Genomic DNA, 19,710 nt, shown 5'->3' with positions numbered 1-19,710 from the left:
CCCAGCCCCGCAGGCAGCGCTGCATGGTGAAACGCAGCCCGCCGGAGCATTTCGGGCTCCCACAAGAGAGAGATTTCAATCCCCGAGAACAAGAGGGATACGGACCGAGTACAGAGAGCAGGGACAAGCTGCTGCTGGATTCGTGTAAACACTGCGGAGGAAGAGCGTGGCCAATTCAAACAAAAGCCTGGAGGCTCCGCAGGCCTGGAGCCCGCCTGGCAATTACCACCTGCCTCTCCACAGCAATGCAAACAAATCCAACCGGCCATCAGCTGCAACTCCACCGCTGGCCATCACTGCCATTCATTTGAAAGGAGTATCAAAAAGGAGAAACATGATCCGATATAAACAACGAATTTAAAAAGAAAGCTGAGACTTCTTTAAAGCTCTTATTTTGCACAAAAAGATAAGAAGGGCTGTCTGAACTAATTTCTCCTGAATCAGCCCAAAGGCTGAGTACTTACAGAAGGTGAGGCATACATTTATGCTCCTGAACAGATGCTAGGCTAAATAAGAAGCAGCCCTCGTACCTCTCCATTCCAGCTGGGAGCCTTGCAGCTCTCCCTGCATCCTGGACAGCCACCCATCCTTGCAGCACCGGCAGTCAGGTCCTCAGCGAGACGTTGGCACAGCGATGCTGAGCGGGAGGACACTGATTTTTTGGAAATCTGACTCCAGGGTGGAAACCAGGCTCTAAACCTCAGTGCCCTGATTCCCATCACACTGCAGGTTGAGAGTTAAGCACCTCAGACTGACACCTCTAGTGACCACTGCAATTAACTGGTCACGCACCAAGCGGGCTGAAGAACTGGCCCTCGCAGAGGAGGCAGACGGAGCCTCGCTGGAGGCTGAGCTGGGCTCAGGCAGGGGATAAGCCCAAGCTGTTCGGCACTTCTGGGCACACGCAGCAGCCCCCACTGCTGCCCCTGCTCTCTGGGGAAACTCAAGCTCTTGCAGAAGGATTGAGGTGGACATTCAGCTCCTAAATCCAAGGTGGCAATTCCCACATAAGCTCCGAGATATCCAATTTTGCTAGCGTTTGAGTCCTTTCATAAGTCTGTGCCTGGCTGTACATATCACGTTATCCCACTGCTTCACCAGAAGACAGAAAAATGGCCTTATTGCTATTCCCAAAGGGGAAGGGGCATGCGGGTGGACCAAGCCACTCCTCCGGGATCACCCAGGCAGCCTGCGACGCTTGCAGGCACCACCCTGGCCAGCCAGCGCTCTCGCTCCGCACCAGGTTTCCTCCCCAGGCCAGGAGATTTTCTACTAGAAATTAAGAGACTGAGTCAGAGGAATTGAACTTTGTAAGATAAACACATACAGTGTAAAAGCTAAAGAGGCATCCGGTCTGCGGGACAGAAAAGGGCACAGCCCTGTTTCCTGCCGATGCAAACTGGTGCCGTGCCACTGACCTCCGTGGGGCAGCACCAGACGTTACCAGAAGAGAACCCAGTCCTCAGGAAATAGTCACTCAAAATAGCATTTGCGTAAGATCTTACTTCATTCCCATCATGCTCACTTCAGATTTCCTACTATCTATGTCTCAGCATGCTAAAGACCTCCAGCAGTGAGTACGCCTGCTCCGTAGCACAGTTTGGACTGGAGTCCCTACTCATCCTTTGCCAAAACATTCAAATAATTTACTCGGGGGGGCATGGACAAGCCGTGCATGGGAAGGCGTTAATCTTAGGTCACAATCAGCCGACCAGATCAGTCATGCGAGTATGACTGCAGGGACAGGCAGCACACACCACAAGTATCTCGCAGCACACTGCTGGCCAGTTAAAGTGGAAACGTCCTAACAACAACTCACTTGTGTTTCTTATGTGCTGAAGTTTCCTAAGCTAGTCAGTACGAGTAAGCCAGGGAGCTAATGTGCTAATTTCCAAATCCTCCATGTCGTTTGGTGCTCTCCTGCACGCCTCTGAAGGGAAGCGAGCAGGCAGGGCAGCCCTCCCGCTCTGCTCAGACACCAGCAGCAGGTCCCCTGCAGCCTGCGCAACCCGGGGTTCACGCTGTTTTACGGACTACGCTGACACAACTGTAACTTGCTGTCTGAAGGTCTGGTGAGATTAAGAGAATTTAAGTTCTCCATTACTTAAGTCGTTGTTAACCTCCTCCCTACTCCACTGTCATCTGCATGTTATGATCCTTCCTCTGCCCCAGTGCTTTGTTTTGGCCACACCGTTGCCTTTTTCATTCATCTCCCAATGCTCCTCTCTCCTCTGCCCTGCCAAGCACACTGTGCCTTGCCTAATTTATCCCCTACCCCCTGGCTGCCTTTCCCCAGCTGCCCTTCTCAGGGTGGTGTCCCAGCAGGCTTCCAGCTCCAAAGCCCGACAGCCCTCACCCACTTACAGGCTGGCTCTGCTATTGAGCTGGGCAGTTTCTGGGGCCGGGGACATCTTGCTGGCCCAACAGCAGGCGGACCCGGCCCAAGGCGAGGGCTTGGAGGGGCTCTGCTCCTCAGAGCAGCAGGAACAGCTTTGCGGTACCACAAAACTGGTGTCACGCTTGCTGCTCCTAAACCGCGTGACAAAACCGCAGGTCCCAAATTGAGAGCGGAGCCAGGCTGGTTGAAGCGCACTGGCCGGTGGCTGCACTTCACCCCCGGGCACAGGGCAGGCAGGAGGAGGTGAGGCTGTTGTCACCCTCGCCAACCCGAGGGCCCCAAACACACGGTGACGGGCAGGCTGCACCATGGCGAGGTGTGGGCGACCAGCCTTTGGAGAGTGCGCTGCCTGCCCCGCCGGAGCCTGGGGTGAGATTATTCCCTTTAGTACCAGACTGCAGCCCAGCAGGGCAAAAAGCATTGGGTTATTTTCCCCCCTATTTCAAGAAAAATCTGAGTTTCTGCTCAGGTGGTTTGGGTTCAGTTCCTCAGGTACATACTTTCCTGACAAAATAAACAAGTTACCTTAGAGGAATTTTCCAAAGGATCCAGAAACCCAAATCCTACTGAATTCGGGAAAACCTCTATTTTAACCTCTCTATCCTCTGCTGTCCGTGTTCACAACAGCAATACTAATGCTTCCTCCTTTCCCTGCTTTGCCACGGTCACTTTGGCACGAAGGGCAACTTGGCAGTCGTCCCTTATGCAAAGTTACAGCTAGAAAAAACAATGCATAAATCTAAAGCCCTTTAATATAGAAAAAATTTTGCAATGCATCTTATAATGCAAAGCAATGCTCAAAATACTGGTGCATTCACATCAGCAGTCACAGCTCTCTCCAGAGAATTACCCTGGGGCAGGGATGGCTGATCTCAGAGGCTTGGTGTCCTTGGGACAGCACCCTTGCTGTCCTGGGACAGCACCCTTTCCACACAAAAGCTCTATCGCCCATCTCTTCACTGCAAGTCTCTCTCCTCAGTCTGAGCTCTCCTGATCAGAGTTCTTGACTGACTTGCATTGAGAGCAAGTAACATGGCTTTAGGTTTTTTTTGAGTTACGTTTTTTTAATGCAAGCAATGGAGCTTAGCTGCCTCCAGTTATTTAAACAGCAGCAAGACCGTAAGTGATTTCAACAGAACAATCCTGTATTCATCTGGCCCTCCCACTCAAACACGATGAAAAATCTGAATAAACAATTTCTCCTTTGTCTGTATTCCAAAGCCCACCTCATCCTCCTCACACTGGGAGAGAAACAACTGTTTTCCTTACAGGGCAAGGATTTAGCTAAACCGTGTGGTAACTGAGAAGTATCCCCAAAGCTTCATCTGCAGGGCTCGCATCTGGGTCGGCGCTCACCCAGAGGTCAGGGCGGTTCAAAACGTCCTCCAACGTACGGGCTTGGCCAAACAGCCCCTGCAGACCCCACAGACAGATGCACACCTCTTTCCAGTAAACCACACTTTTATTCTCCATTAAGTGTCATGGCAAGTTTTCCCAATTCACCAAGAGCGCCAGCTCACCCTCGCATTTGAGAGAGAGCAATTTTTGCACCAAGTCTCGAATAAGTCAGAGATGCAGCCAGTGAGGGACAAAGACATTACCAGGTCTCTGCAACACTGGGAGGGTTTACAAAACTCGGAGGTGGGCCTTACTGCAGCTCCACAGATATGGTCAAGGAGCACAAATCCTCAGTTTTTCCCCATAGCACCGATAATCCAAACGCCATGGACATTTACTCATGAAGTGAGACCATTTGGATGGTAAGACCACCTTCAGCTAGTTTGTGGCTTCTGGGTGGACTTGCAAGAATTCACCCATCAGACGCAGCAGAGACCGCGGCTGAGCGGACTGGACCACTCGGGGAAGTTTGTACCGAAGAGCAGAAAAGGCAACAAAGTGACCCAAGCCTTTGGGACGGCACGGCAAGGCCCTGTGCTGGACTGCCAGCCTGCACCCAGAGCCCCAGCCTTCCAAATCCTTCACCCCGCTTCAGGGGAGGACGGGCTGTGTGAAGATGCTCCCATCCCAGCACGGCCGCCGAGCAGGAGCCGGGCAGGGCCGGTACCTTGGCAGGGGCCTGTTTCGATTATCAAATCTGAGAAACAAACTGTAGTTTGTTTATGGCTCGGCAAAGCAGCAGCCTCTAATTAGGAATATAATTATGGGTTTTGGAGGTCCCTGTACATGCAAGTCCAGCAGCAGCCCTCCTGCAGGAGTTCTGAGAGACCTTTCCCTTCATCTCGCTGGAGACGCTCTCCCTGGCTGAGCCCTGCAGAAAGCGCACAGGCAGCTTCGTGTTAGCAAAAAGCATGCAAATTCAGCGTGGCGGTTTTGCTCACTGAAAGATCATTGTAACTGTGATTCTCTCAATGACAGGCTTGTAAAATTCACACACTTACAGAATAACATCCAGTGATGATCCACCATAACCTAAAAAGCATTTCTGCCTCTTTTTTTTGTTTGTTTTTTAATTATTTTTTGTACCAGCATCCTCAGTGGTCTGGATGCATTTCAGTATCTACCAATGCCTTCAAGCTGCACCGCTCTCCTGAAAAGGCTCCGTGCCCGGGGGGAACGGCCAAGGAGGGAGCACGGCGGTGAGACCACATGCGCAGTGCCGAGACCCAGCTCCGCAGCGGGAACAGCCCCGCAAGTCATCCCGAAGCCCAGAAACAAGGATGAAGAAATCTCTCAGCAGGCAGGATCAGGGCCTAGGGGATCTCAAGTGCTTTCGTGAATACCTCGGTTCGCCTTCCTCCCTCACGTACGAGGGCAAAGCTGACAGCCAAGCACAGCAGTGGAGAGGTCTTTCTTGTCTGTAATATGCTGCGTATTACAGACATGAGCTACGTGAATATCCTTAATGCCCTGAAAGCTTGCAATTAGTTTTGTTAGTCATTTTCTCCTGGAGTGATTTTATCCCCATGGAAATACAGGGCAGGTCTCCCCCACAGCTACCAGGCACCTGCGCCGGTTTTGCTCAAGCTGAACAGGAGCAGCACGGCTGCACGGGCCTGTCGGCCTCGCGCTGGCAGAGAGCAAACCTCTCCCGGCATCGCAGGGCCTCACTGCTGGTCCCCGCGGGGACCGAGGGAGGGTTTGCACGGGGCACTGAGCTGCGCAGACCCAAATCTAGGACCCTCACGGGCCATGCCAGCTCTAACTAGACCACTTTGCCAAAAAGCTCAAGCTCAGATTTTTGAAAGCTCAAATCTCAGAGCTGTTTACTGCCCCTCCATGACTAACAAACTGCTAATGTTGTCCACCAGGCAAGATCCCTCTGCCACTCCAAAACAGATAAATGCATCATCACATCCCTCCTCCTGGTCCCAGAGGCTTTGCCAACACACCAGCCCCATTTAATGGGGGAAAGGTGCCGAGCTACACGCTGGTGACTGGCACACACCGTGCCAATGCAGCGCTGCGCACAGAAGCACTGAAACTTTCTTCCATGTTATGCCACGCTTGGTGGTGCAATTGCAATGGGTTTTGCTCAGCTGATGAAAACACCACGGTCCTGTGACAGTCCCTGGCATGGGTCCCCTTCAGAAACCTGCCCGGGAGCAGCGTGACAAGGGAGAGGCCCTTACCAAAGGGGCTTAGCGTCCACCCACACGGGGCTTCACAGACGGCTCTCGGCACCTTCTATGATTACCGTTTATAAGGTGCTGATCGCTCCAGCATCTGAGTGTCCCCACCGATAACGCCAGGGCCAACGAACAGACATAAGCAGGAGATGTTATTCATACTGGCGAATCCCACTTGACAAGTCAGCCTGACTTTCCGTGCGGGCTGCTGCTCCCCATCATCTGCCAAACCAGCGTCAGGCAAATCACATTACCGCGACCTGACAAGGAGATGACAAGAGCTTGGGAACCAGCCACATTTGGGCAGAGCCAAGCCCCCGTGGGGCAGCTGGGCCGGATAGGCCGTTTCCCCCCCACCTCGGGCAGAGCACGCGCTGCCCACAACGGCACAAAGCCCGAACTGTGCCGAGCACCGTCCCCCTCCCCTCCGGGAGCACTGGGCCGAGCGCCTCGGGCACCAGCTGGCTCAGGGCAGCTGCCTTTTGTCAGCTTTGCTCGGGAGCGGCCGCTCTGCGCGTGCCTCTGCCCGCCTTGGACAAAAAAGGCCAAGGATGCTCCACTGAAAAATCCCCAGCCAAGGCAGCTGCAGCAGCCTCCCCACCAAGTCCACGCTGCCGTGCCATAAGCAGCCAGAAGTGTTCACATTTATCCTCCTTCCTCCTCTTTAGCTGATTTTAAGTCATGAGAGGGGAATCCATTTCTAAGCAAGGTACAGCGGGAGCCCCGCACAAGCAGAAAGGGAGAGCGAGCCTTGCCGAGCTAACCCAAGTATGAAAACTTATACTGACACAAACCCAGCGAACACCCCTGAGGGAAGGCAGATGAAAAACAGAAACAGAGCCAGGAAACAAGAAGTTTTAAAATGGTATCAGCCTTTCTGCTTTGGGACACAACACACCCAGCGTCCTGGTGGTCAGCAAGAAAGTTTCTGCAGGGACGCTGGTCCAGAAAATGCCCCCGAGAGCCCCCTGACCCCTCTGGCTTGGGAGGGTCCTCACAGCAAACACGAGGTCTGGTGGCTGACCGGGTGGAGAACCCCCAGCTGGGCCCGTGAAGCAGGTAAGAAGTTGTTCATAGCTGCTGCTGGCAGCGAGAGGGGGCCCTGCCCCGACTGCCCTGCCCCGAGCCCAGGCAGCTGGGCGCCCGCCCCGCGGCTCCAGAAAAAGCAGACAAGAAATGACCGATTTCTTACAGCCCTGCCCACGTTGCCTGTCTGTGCGACGGCCCTGTTCGGCAGGGGGGAGGAAGGAGGAAACCTACTGGAATTGGACGTTGCAGCCTGCATTTGGGATGTGACATTTTGCACCTCTGACACACGACGCTTCTGTGTCTCCCTGACGGCTGCGAAGCAGGAGCAGTACTTACCCACGGCTGCCCCCGCCATTCAGGACTGGCAAAAGGCTTTCAGGTCCTCAGGTGAAAAGCACCACTGAAATCCCTGGTAATGCTCTTATCAGCAGCAGGCGCGTGCCCGGGCACCCCGGGCTGGCACACGGCTCACCTTCCTGGCTGGGCAACTGGCCCAATACAACACAGGGCCCCCCCACAAAGACCCCAGCCTAACCCGTGTCCTGCTTTTCCGGCTGGCAATCCTGGGGCTCTTAGCCTGCCATTAAAATGTGTCACCCCATAACTCTTTCTGAGGATGAATGGACTCTGCCTGGCCCTGTACGGAGCTGCTGACTAAGGCAACGACGGGAGCGAACAATCTTAAAGTGGCGTTACTCATAAACATAGGCAGCTCTGATGGTGAAAGCAAACACCAGTTGGCATCAAAAACCGACATTAAGAAATTCAGTCAGCAGACCACAAACTGCTTTGTAGCACACCCAGCACACTTCACTGTCTCTCTGACTTCTTACTGTATAATAGATGAAAAAAATAATTTTTGAGTCCTGCTTATAATACAGCAGTGCGTTAAGAAAGCTGTGGGGCAGAAGGAAGGTCCCATACCAGTGCTGTGGAAGCACAGCTGAAATGAACCCAGCCAGCACAGGGACGAGACGCAGAGCAGAAAGCACTCGCCAGGGAAGCACAGCCCACGTGGGACTGTGAGAGGGGATGGAGGAACCACAACACCTCCACCTTGCTCTTGCTGCAATACACTGGTTACCAGCCCGCACTGGAGTGAAACCAGAGCTGAAGCCTCTTACAGCTTCAGCTGTGCCCTGCAGCCTGAGCTTCAACACGTGCAAGGCTGCACGGGAGGATCACCTGCGTTAGTTTGAAACTGAAGGCATCCCATTAAGGTGTTTCACAGATCTGCCTTAAGAGGCTGGAAAGCTTCTAGCAGCATTCCCAAACTGATGTCCTGTCCAAACTTTGAGTTTTCATCACACCTGACAAACCGCCAGGCAGATTTCTGTCCTTGAAAAAGGACCCCTGTAAAAGATAGGATGTTGGACATTTCACAGATTTCAGTTCTTGCCACCTTTCTCCTCCTTTTTCCTCAGGCCTCCTTCACATGTCTACAGAGGTCATCTCCATGTTATGGTGGCTAACAGGGCAAAGAATAAAGACAACCACTGCTCCCATTTCCATGGGGTGGCACACTGCTCCCTGTGCAATGCGGCGTGATCGCCTGCCCGGCTTCCAACCACCAGAAGCAAATGCTTTCCTGCTGCCCCTTCTCCACCCATAGCCCAGTGACAGGCTCCCCCTCGGCCCCCTCCTCCTGTCCCCATGCCAGGAGCCCACCTTCTCCCTCTCCCCTGTGGGCCCATGCCAGCTCCTACACGAGTTCTTCAGCAGCAAAACACTTTTTCAAGGGAACCATTACTTACTCGAGGAACAGATACTTCTGAATTCAGGCACAAAATACAACCAGCGAATGTGAAGTTGGCAAAGCGAGGCAGAGCCCAAAGCACACGACTTTTGAATGCATCCGGGACAGTGCACATTTATGCTCTAATACAAACTAAGCAAAACTTAGAGATAAAGGAAAAAGCAACTCACTGAAAACCTACTAAGTATGCTGAATGTATATATTTATGGAAAATTGCTTCTCAAACAAAAACTGCTATAACAACACACTATTTCTATCATTTTAGAGTAAATATATATTTTATCAGAGCAATCTGTGTTAGTCTGGTATATTAATGCATGTAATAATTGTGAATTCGGAGTGCAGCCACAACGGTTTCATTCTCTAGAGTGATCAGTGTCTGTCAAAATAATACTTTTTTGTACACAGACTCAAAGCACCAAAAACCGTAAAACAAAGACACGAATTAATACCTGCTGAAATAAATGCTGAAAGAGAAAATTCAAGACTATAGCAAATTTTTTCGCAATTTCACATTTCAAAAGAAATTCCAGCCATTACAAAGAAGTTTGGAGCCCACCACCTGACAAGATGAGATCAAAGCCTCCCTTCTTTTTATGTTAACACAGTTCATGAAGAAAAGGAAAGAGACTTGGGGAAATATTTACATGACTAATATATATACTTGGATCAAACATTAATATATAATGTCTTCTGATCTTCAGCGACATAATCTTTCATGCAAAAAAATCAAGTCATCTGCAAACATGTCATGCCTTCGAAAACATAAATATTAATGCAGAATTCAGTGCATTTCAGAACTCATTGTTTTGATTGGAATGTGAGGAATGAGCGAGCCAGAAATGAATTAAAGCCAATTATAGTAACTAATTGCCATAATGTTGTGGGAAAACGCAGACCATAGCCCTTGCTTGAGGTTTGAATACATACAGAAGCAACTTGGACTGGCATTTTATAGCTGTAGCAGTCTAGAAGAAACCAAGAGGAATAGAAATTACTCTTCTTAGTAGAGTTAATGAAAGGCTGACATTTGAATGTGAGCAATTTTAAGAAGTTTTGTCAGTACTCTTTTTTTTTTTTTTTCCAAATCAAGTATGCTTAAAAACTGCAAGATCTTTTTCATTATAAAGTATTAGCATAATTACAATAAAGGAAGGTTACCTTTACAGAATCCCAACATGTTTGCTTTTCATTAACAGACATCTAGGCAGGTAATGCTGTGTTGCTTTGAGAATGAAAGATTAGTCTGGCTTTTCAAAAAAAGCACATCTGTGTATGTATTTCCAATCCAAATGGCCCTAGTGGCAACAGACAAGTTCAGAACCCATTTGAACCATATAAAGAGAAGGAAAGACAGAGCAACTCCCACGCCGGCCAGACACAGCAACCGTCACCTCTGCACTTCTAGTGCTATAATGGCACCTCTAACATCAAGTAGCTTTCAAGTCTTAGAAAGCATTAACTAGGTAAAGAGGCATTAGTATCATCGGCTCCGAACCATGATTTTTGGAAGGCACCCAGTTCAGCGGCAGCTGGAGACCAGAGTAGCAGCCTGTCTGCCTTCCCAACACGCACCGCTGCCAATTCCAGCTATACAAAGGGACAATGCATTACTGCTTTGGGGTGCATTTATAAGAGCGTGTGCTTGCTGGAGACCGAGAGCACTGGAGCTTTTGGAGAGAGCTCGACACAAGAGCAGTAGGAGGATTCAAGCCTCCTACTCACAGGGAGGTCTGCTCACATGGCCAGTGGAAGACAGGAGTCCCAAATTAGGCTTGTTAAATTCGCTTGAACTTAACCCACTTGTCTCTTCCTCTAGCAGCATTACTGGCAGCCAAACAAGGAATATTGAGTTTTATTGTGTAATGATTTTTACTGACAGTGAGGGAACTAACAACTTGCTCCCCTCGTGTTGCTCATTTTGTCTGTTTTATTTCTTTTCTGTACACTGTGTCCTGTCTTGTCCACTAGCGCTCCAGGGCATGGACTCTTTACTACTCGGTATATCCCTCTAGCGACAGGATTTGCTAGTGACTTGACTTTTTGGGCCTTCTGCGCCACCACGAACAACACAATTACTACAAATCTAGACTCTAACATCACCCCAATTCCAAGCTATTGTACTGATATTTTAGCAGGAATAAGTGAAACTTTATGAGAACAGCATGAACATCTGATGCCTCTGAAAGCTTCAGTGCCAAACAAATCATCACCTTCTGCAGACACAAAAACCTCTTCTGATGTTTCCATGCCACTGCCTCTGCCTAAAATGATCAAGTAAAGATGGCAGAAATGAGCCTGCTTCGAAACTGTAAATTGTGCAAAGAGTAAATTTAGTTTTACCCAAATTGCTTTGTCCATTGCAATTAAGGAAGTGCCAAGTATTGTCTTAAATGGTATTCATTGCCTTATGTTTTCATTATGCAAATCATCTCCCCCTTGGACAGCAAACTTTCTACTGTGCATAGTGGCTTTTTCTTTGGCAGGGAAGATGGAATAGTTCATTGGGAGTAACATTTGTTGTTCTTTAGCAATGTTGTCTTTAGCAACACTTTCAAAAAATTCATTTCTGTCACTCAATCAGCCCTAGTGAGGCTCAGTTCAAATTAACTTTAAAAAAAAAAAAAAAAATCACACAATCTTTCCATTAAATTATTGGGACTATTCTTTCTGGGATTTGCTTTTTTCTTGAAATGCAACGGAAGAGATTATAGCTTAAGAATTGCAGAGCAAGTAAAAGAAAGAAGATGAAGGCGAGGAAGACTTAGGAAAGCTCTTTTGGAGAACCTGCTGTTTACAAAGAACCACAACACCAGCTTTAAAAAAACAAGAATTTAAATTAAAAAAAACCCATGACAGAGTAAAGGAAGGCAAAATAAATACATAAATAAAACAACGCCACTCTTAACAGATAATAGGTCACCATTAGCTGCAGCTTCCAGGGGTCCAGAAGATACAGGGAGCTTGCAAATAGCACTCCAGAGCCAGCAGCAAAGGTCAAGCTTTACCCACAGTTATTACCTGCTTTTCCTGCGCACGATCCCAAACACATGTAACTTAGCATTTGTTAATATGCAAAATAAAAACATCAGGAAAGGTAACAGAAGTCAAAGAGAAGAGGACAAGTGCCATTTGTATACGCAATACACAACCCCCATGCTCACCAACACCAATTAATCGTTCCCAAGAAGGATAAACCCCAACACCAGGCACCTCCTGATCTGCAGTGGATGGGATAACTTGTCAAGGACCCCGACGTATATCCCTTTCAAAAGGGACACACATGCGATTATCCCACCACAGTGAAACTCTCTGGCCTTTGGGTCAGGCCGCAACAAAGATAACAGCATCCACCAGAAGAGGAATTCGCAAAACGAGTGTGAAGTTGCTATTAAGTCTCTGTCCTCAGGAAATATTTTTAAAAGGAAAAGATGAAACAAGGAGACTTATAAAGAACTACATTTATTTTTGTTTACAGCAGATATCATAAATAAAGCTAAAACAATTTTCACTGTGTGCAAAATACAGAATTTCCATGTGAAAATTTAAATACAGTGTTAAAATCTATTTAATAAAACTATTCAGTTAAGATTATAAAGTAAAATGAAGACAGAAGATTTAGGAGGAGAAGGACAGAATCCTCTCTGGCCAGGAAAAGCTAGGAAGACCCTGCAACAGAGGGTAAAAAAAACAGCAATGGGAAGTGGTTTGAAATGGCAGACCTTACGTCACGACCTTCATCTCAAAGCATGCTGAGCTTTGTAAGGAAACACCGTAGCCCTGAAATACATAGGAAGTCACGTCCTAACCATTTGTGCAGGAAGTGATGCTTAAAATGCAGAGAGGTTTCTGTGTGGGCACAGCGTGGGGACTTTCAAAGCCGTCAAGATATTTTAGGATACCCACACAAAAAAATACTATTGCTTTAGTCATGCAAACATACAGGTCAGCGAGATAAGGCGTGGGGCTCTCACCCTGAAGCCTTCGGCATTCCTGGCTGAGGCACGTGAAATGGGGCAAGCGGCAGAGGATGTTTGGCCCCTCCTGAAAATTGCTGCTTAGATCAATCCCCGAAGGATCCTTTGATCCCTTTGAAAGGGATCCTCAGCAGGGAAGGCTGGGTCATGGCCATACCAACCAAAACCTTAGCACGCACTTGCTTGTCAGACTGAGCCCTTGGTTCCTGTTTGGATTCATTTCCCCTCGCAGATTATCAACATGTGATTACACATACTGGAATCACATACTGGAATAATTTTTTTATTATATAAAAAAATACATACAAAATAATCACACAAATTTGTCATGGAGAGTAGTGGCAATGCCTCATGCAATAAGACAAATCCATTCATCAGAGTGGCAAATGGGGCCTAGTTAATTAGTTAACAAAACAATTCAAACCAAAACACTCTGGTTATATAAACTTGGCATTTTGATATTACAGACTAAAAATAGCATGCACATCTATTGCTGTTAGGCCTGCCTACTATGTTACTTGGGGTGGAAGACTGGAATTTGCATCGCTTTGACCACTTCTTCCAACAGAATCCTTTTATATTGTGCTTTTCCAGTATGAAAGCAAAGACGTGCTTAGAAAGCGCCACAGTGCTCAAACGTTGCTTGCTCATTGCATATTTGAGCTCAATGGAAATAGGTGTTCACGCTAACCAGGAGAATCAGCTGGCTAATCTTGTCCTGACCTTATTTTAAATCCCTCCTTTGAAAGAAATAAGGCTTTAACTAGTTCTTTCAAGAAACAATGTACTTGCCTAACTTACCTTAAAGGCACAAGGAAGTGTACATGCACAGACACAGAGAGAAAAACATTCTCTACAGAGAGCGCAGACGTTACCTTTTCTAGAACCGTGAACTCAGCAACAGGTTAAATGATCATGCCAAAGCTCGCATCCATTAATATACCAGACACACACAGTTTGCTCCAAAAGTCTTAAAAAAAGGCGCAATGAAATGCTGTCAAACAACAGTGTTAGTCACACAATTTTGGAACTGGCAAGCAGAAAAAATCACCTGAGAGCAGAAAGGCTTCAGCCAGTGAGTGGGTGCAGCACCGGAATGATGAAGTGGACTAAAAGCAACGAGGGAGATTGACAGAGAAGACAGCAGGAAAAAAAACACAGAACTTAACTTGGTTATATAGGAAAGCACCAGAAAGATTACGTAGGCACAAAGAAGAATTGGCCAAAATGAAACTGCCTTTTTTCATTAAACCATGAATGAGGACAAATAGGTATGAATCTTACTAGCAGAATATTAAGATGAAGAGATTAAAAAAAAAAAAAATCTACCAATTAGATTGATACCAATAAAAAAAACTTCCCAGCAGAATCACCTGCAAACTCCCAGTGGAATACGCAACGTAATTAAGATTCCTCAGGAAAATGTTTTCATTATGCAAGTTCCTGAATTCTGTTGTGGGAACATAGGGATTTTATTCCCCATTATATAAATATATATAAAGTCAATACCATCTCTAAATTTTTTAATTTTATTTTTAAACTTTCTATTAGTAAGATTCATTTGCTTTAAATTCATTGGACATCAGAGTTTTCCAAGTTTCTTACTGTATCACCATTTTCTGTAAGTTTACCATTATGCTCACTTTGCTGAAAAGCAGAAAATTTCCTGTAGTAAACAGCAGGAGAAAATTTCAGGAAAAAAATGTTCCTAAAGACTGTACCATTGACAAACTGAAATCACAATTGATGGCAAGCCAAATTTTAAAACTTTACCACTTAGCAGTTTGCTGTGTTGCAGGAGTAACATGGTAAATCCCAATGCAGATTTTTTCCGTTTTAGGGTGAAACAACTACTATCATTAGCAAATAATTAAAAAGTATACAGTGTTCCAAAGGAGTTTTTTTTAAATGCTATAAAAGAGTACAGATACATTTCTTTACATATATACAGATGCCCACCATGTTACTATAATTGTCGCTGTGTCCGGTCAATATTCTAGCAAAGTTTTGCTGATACATGTTTGAGCATTAATGGCTATTTATTTCAAATGAATGCTACCTTATACCTAAACAATTTTCTTCAAGCACTTTTTCAAGTTTTGTGCATATACTTAACAATTTTTTCCCAAAATACATAAGCACTCTAAAATGTGAAAAGCTTTATCCTTGTAGTTCAAAGAAAGTCAAACTACCTAAAGAAAAATCCAGTTTGTCATTTATTTTAAACAGAAGACACATTTCCTTTTAATACCTAAGAAACAAAACAATTCAAATTATCTTTTCCCACATTACGTTAAAAAAATCAAAAAACTGCCAGCCCATAAGCAGCGCAGACATTTAAGACCTCTGGAAGGTGATCCTCAACTTTGGTACTAAGTGAATGCGACATTATTTCCTATTATTTAAGCCACATTCTTTTGGCTAGAAATAAATGCTACAGATGCTTTTTATTTTAGGCTATACATATTACCATGTTTATGTATTTACCTATTTCCTGGTTAACTTCTGAATTTGAACATTTAAGTATTTAAGAGGCAGGGAGCATGCTTACCTCAGTGGCTAACTAGGCTGAAAGTAAATCAGAATTTGGGATGTTGGTGTCTCCTTGCTGTTAAATAGCTTATTTAATCTGTCCCAACACCTTCTGATTAAGGTAGACCTTGTTAAGAGACATCTGAAAGAAATTTACTTAACAGCTGCTCCAGATTATAGAATTTCACCTTTCTGCTATCAGCTTTATACATTGAAATTAAGGAAATACCCAACTAAGAAGTAATCTCCTTAGAATAAGTTTGTAGGCTTTTGTTCTTTGTTCTGAACTTGTATTTTTTAAAAATTCCAAAAGATAATAGGAGCAGTGCCTACCCAGAGGCACAACAGCAGTGATTTCAGTTACCGATGAGTGCTCCGTAAGTTGATATTCCTTGAATCAGCCACCTAATGAAGAAGCCTTGACTTGAGGAATAAATCAGGTCTAATTACACTACCAGTTCCTTTGACTTACAGTTTCAATCAAGCCTTCACTCAACTAAGGTTTGCTCTTCAAATTTATTTCAAAACTTTAAATAAATTAGTAGTACAGAGTATACCCACTATCAACAAAGGGTATCTATCACATGTAAGAAATGTAAAAGACATGACTAGGAGCAATGTGAATTAAGTACATTTTTTTTTTTTTCTTAACATATTCATGCAAGTTATAAACCTCATAACCCAGAGCAAAGATGAAAGCAAGAAAAAAAAGGTATGCGCCATATTCAGGTTTCAAAACCCAGTCATTTGTCATAAATATTCCCCAAACATCTGAAAGAATGCACATTCTTTCTTGGTCTAAGAAAAAAAAAAGGGGGGGGGGTAGGATGGGACAGGGAGAAGAATGGTTTTAAAATGTACCACCCCCGCAATGGTCTGATCACAGGATAAAATGGGGGAGAAAAAAAACAAAAAATCTACAAAATATCCTTCATCCGTCTTCGTGTTCTGGAAATGTGTCTGGACACTGCCCTTCATGCTCTAACATACAGTACTTTTTATATTGAAAATTTTGATTGCACCTCATTTATATCAGGAGGAATCCACCATTCATTTAAGTCACACATTAAATTGCATGAAAAGTAAAAAAAAAAAAAAACCAAACCAAAAAAGCCCCTCAAGAAAATAGCGAGGCTGTTAATTTTGAAAATCTGAAAGGCACAACTAAGCAAGACACGTAGAAGAATTTAAACCCTATAGAATTTTTTCACCCATTCAAGCACATTTTCAAGTGATAGCTCTGCTTCCCGGTACATATGAGTAAGTACCTCTAGAAGAGCACAAAGGAACGGCACACCAAGGCTCAAGAGTTCATACAAGTAGGTATAGTTATATGCATTGTCCCTGAAATGAAGATTGGTAGCGTGCAGAAAACCATGCATCCAGTTAGACAGGCGTCTGGGAATGTCAAGCAGATCCCTTGTCACCCTAAGGGGCCAGCTTAGCGTGCCCCTAAAGAAGGAAGTCAGGATACCTGGGGACCTGTCCTCTGGACTGCTAGCGGTAGACAAAGTGCTTTCTGTGGTGGTCTCTGTGGGTTTGGATTCCTCTTTCTTCCATGCTTCTGTTGCCTCCTTATATAAAGCATTAAAAAAATGTTAAATATAGTTCTAAAAATGGAAGTCCAGTTTCTGTAACTGTTTTCAAGTTTTTATAGATGTCATTTCCAATTGCTCTTAAATTCAACTTTACTTTGTATAGGAAAAGCTAGTTTCCATTGAGAACCAGACTATAAATATGCCAAATTCACAGAACCAGGAGGTTATATTTTAGTATAGATTTTACTACACACTACACACACACACGGATTGCACCCTGCTCCAGATAAAGCTGCCTCAACATTTCCTGCATTAGTAATATAACCAATACATACCTTTCCCTGGACCTGTAATGTTGCTCTTCTCTTTCGGTGTTTAGTACTCATTTTGCAGTGTGTAAAATGAGGTTTACAGTAGAATTTACCTACAAGAGAAAAAGTAAATTATATGATATTTTACCTATATGTCTATGGACTGAAATCTCACTGTTGCATCTCTAAAAAGATGAAATCAGGATAATTAATGGTTGGGCAGCAAAGGGAATGGGAAACTTGCCACTGACTGAATAGCTCACAGCTCTGAACAGGTTTCTTTTACAGTACACAGATTTGTACATGTGTTAAACAAGGCAAGGTCGTTTATCTACCACACAGGTTTAAGATTAATAAACAGCAGAAAAACAAGATTCCATAAATACCAAGTCACAAACCAAAACAAGACATCAAGCAGCAAAAAGTCAAATATTCAGTCCAAAAAAGTCTTTGCAGAAGATTCTCTGGACGGCAAAAGAACCACCTTTGGCCTTGAGTCTTTAATACTTCGTAGAAGGAGATCAGGTTAATACTCCGATCTACTCAAATCACTTGGAAGTGGCAAGGGAATTTCAATTCAGTTTAATAATTTCCCTCTAAACCAAAAAAACCCAGGCTCTAGGTGGGATTGAGCACTGTTCTACAGCAGACTGGAATGAATTACACTGCTGCTTGGCCACTACACTGCTTTCAACTCCTGAGCCATAACATCTTGAAAGAAATAACCTATATTCCCCCCATCCGTGTAAATCTGCCACTATCATGGCTTAACCTTATAGATCACCTTATTTAATGGCCAAATATAAATGAGGGATGAGAATAATTCTGTATTGTTGGAGAAAAAGCACCTTATTTCCCCCCCCCCCCCGCTTTGACCTGTGATTGAACAAACTGCATTTTGGTCACTCAACTTACTTTCCACTGAGGATTTCTTCATCTAAAGCTCAGGTCTGTCATAACTGGATTCTTTTGAAAGACTAGAACTACAAGTAGAAGGACTCAAAGACCAGCATGGACGCAAACAACATACTTGGCAGACCTCCTCCTGACCGTGCTACTCAGCCAGGACTTTTTCCCTAGTTCCATTAAAAGCATCAATACTCAGACATTGTAAAATATTCTTAAATAGCTCTTATATTACCTTCTTCAACATCAAAGGCATAAATTCCTAAACGGAGTGTTGTAGAACATATTTCACACTTGAAGCACTCCCTATGAAAGAAGTGGCCTTCTGCACTCAGCCGCTCCATAACATATACCCGTTTTTTGCAGAAATAACAAATGTCACTCCCCCCGACAGACTGAGGAAATTCTTTTCGCAGAGATCCCTGTTAAAAGATAAAAATAGAAATGCACATAAACCTGTTGCACTACACCCAGATATAAATTCTTACTAAGTGGGCAGCTGCTTTTGCTGCTTGAAGTTTTACACAGCACCCTCCACACACAATTAAAACAAGCATCAGTCAGCTTTTTTATTACTCATTTGCTGCAATTCTGTAGGTTTATGCAGCAATTCATAAATCAGACATCAAAGGACTTCAAGGGGTGAGTTTTCAGCTGGACTTGCATCCAGCCTCCCTCTGGGAGTTCAGTGACATTTTGTGTTTACTCGGGTACAAGAGCAGCATCAGCCCCAAGTGCTCGTTCACCACCCCGCACCGCGCTGCCTCGGGCACTGGCACCTCACGGCTGCGGGCACCGGTGTTTCTCAGAAGAGGGCAAAGGCAGACCTTGCCAGCCTCAAACAACAGACACGCATTTGGAGCTAAGAAAACAGACACCCTGAAGACTCGGTTCATACACACTCCAGAGGAAAATGCAGGCTCGTGCTTTAAGGTCCAGAAAGAAAAACTGACAGTCTTCGATGCCGGTGTCTGAACTATCCCTTAGATCGCCGCAGATGTGCTTCCCCTCTCAGCCTGAGATTACAGCCCAAGCTGGGGCTTGGTTTGTTTTAAAAATCAATTTAATTCCTACCACAGACATTCAGAATATTTTTAACTCATTGGACTTTAAAATATGATCAATATTAACAACCTGAAACAATTTTGAAAGTTTTTGTTGAATTTGGGCTGGCAATTAATATTCTTTAATTGCCACAAATGTCATCCTCTCTGGATATACATGCAAAAGGTACAGAAAAATAAATTACAGATGGATTAGATGCCACTGGGCTTCCCTTTCCTTATCAGAGGCGGGTATGAGGATGTTACTATGTATTATCATACTATACTTAGTTATAGGTTGGTACAGATGAGCATCCCGTCTCTGCCACAGCCATCACCATCTCCCTCCCCTTCCACCGTCCCGCTGCCACAGGAGAGGTACCACGGGACAGAGGAGGCGCAGGCTTGGCAGAGTCCAGGCACACTCAGACAGCAGCACACAGTCCACACAACTCATCTTTAATTTGCCAGCAAAAGAAGGCCTTGGAACAATTTTTTCATGTTAAGTGCAAGTCACAATTGTCACCGTCACATTGTCTTGTGCTTAAAAGTTGAGGATCCTATTCCAAATCTGCCATTAGTAATCTATTTTGCTGTGATGGATCACTTCAGAGCATGAAACTTTCCAAATGA

The 19,710-nt window shown here is 45.2% G+C and overlaps 1 protein-coding gene across 4 annotated transcripts in view; it reads right to left on the bottom strand.

The window, feature by feature from the left end:
* Window positions 1-19,710, bottom strand: part of MICAL2 (microtubule associated monooxygenase, calponin and LIM domain containing 2) — a 133,443-nt gene that overhangs the window by 37,872 nt on the left and 75,861 nt on the right. For 3 of the 4 annotated variants that reach the window (XM_075163185.1, XM_075163189.1, XM_075163184.1), the window contains 3 exons: window positions 18,270-18,456; window positions 17,153-17,241; window positions 16,754-16,853 (listed from right to left, as the gene is read on the bottom strand). In XM_075163185.1, coding sequence (XP_075019286.1) covers window positions 16,754-16,853; window positions 17,153-17,241; window positions 18,270-18,456 — 376 coding nt within the window. Of the gene's footprint in view, window positions 1-15,776; window positions 16,854-17,152; window positions 17,242-18,269; window positions 18,457-19,710 lie in introns of those variants that run through there. The other variant, XM_075163186.1, reaches the window with a different exon arrangement.

The sequence above is a fragment of the Calonectris borealis genome, chromosome 14, assembly GCF_964195595.1.
Source record: "Calonectris borealis chromosome 14, bCalBor7.hap1.2, whole genome shotgun sequence".
Classification (NCBI taxonomy): Eukaryota; Metazoa; Chordata; class Aves; order Procellariiformes; family Procellariidae; genus Calonectris; species Calonectris borealis.
Note: the sequence above shows the minus strand (reverse complement) of the source record. Positions and strands in the feature narration are given on the sequence as shown.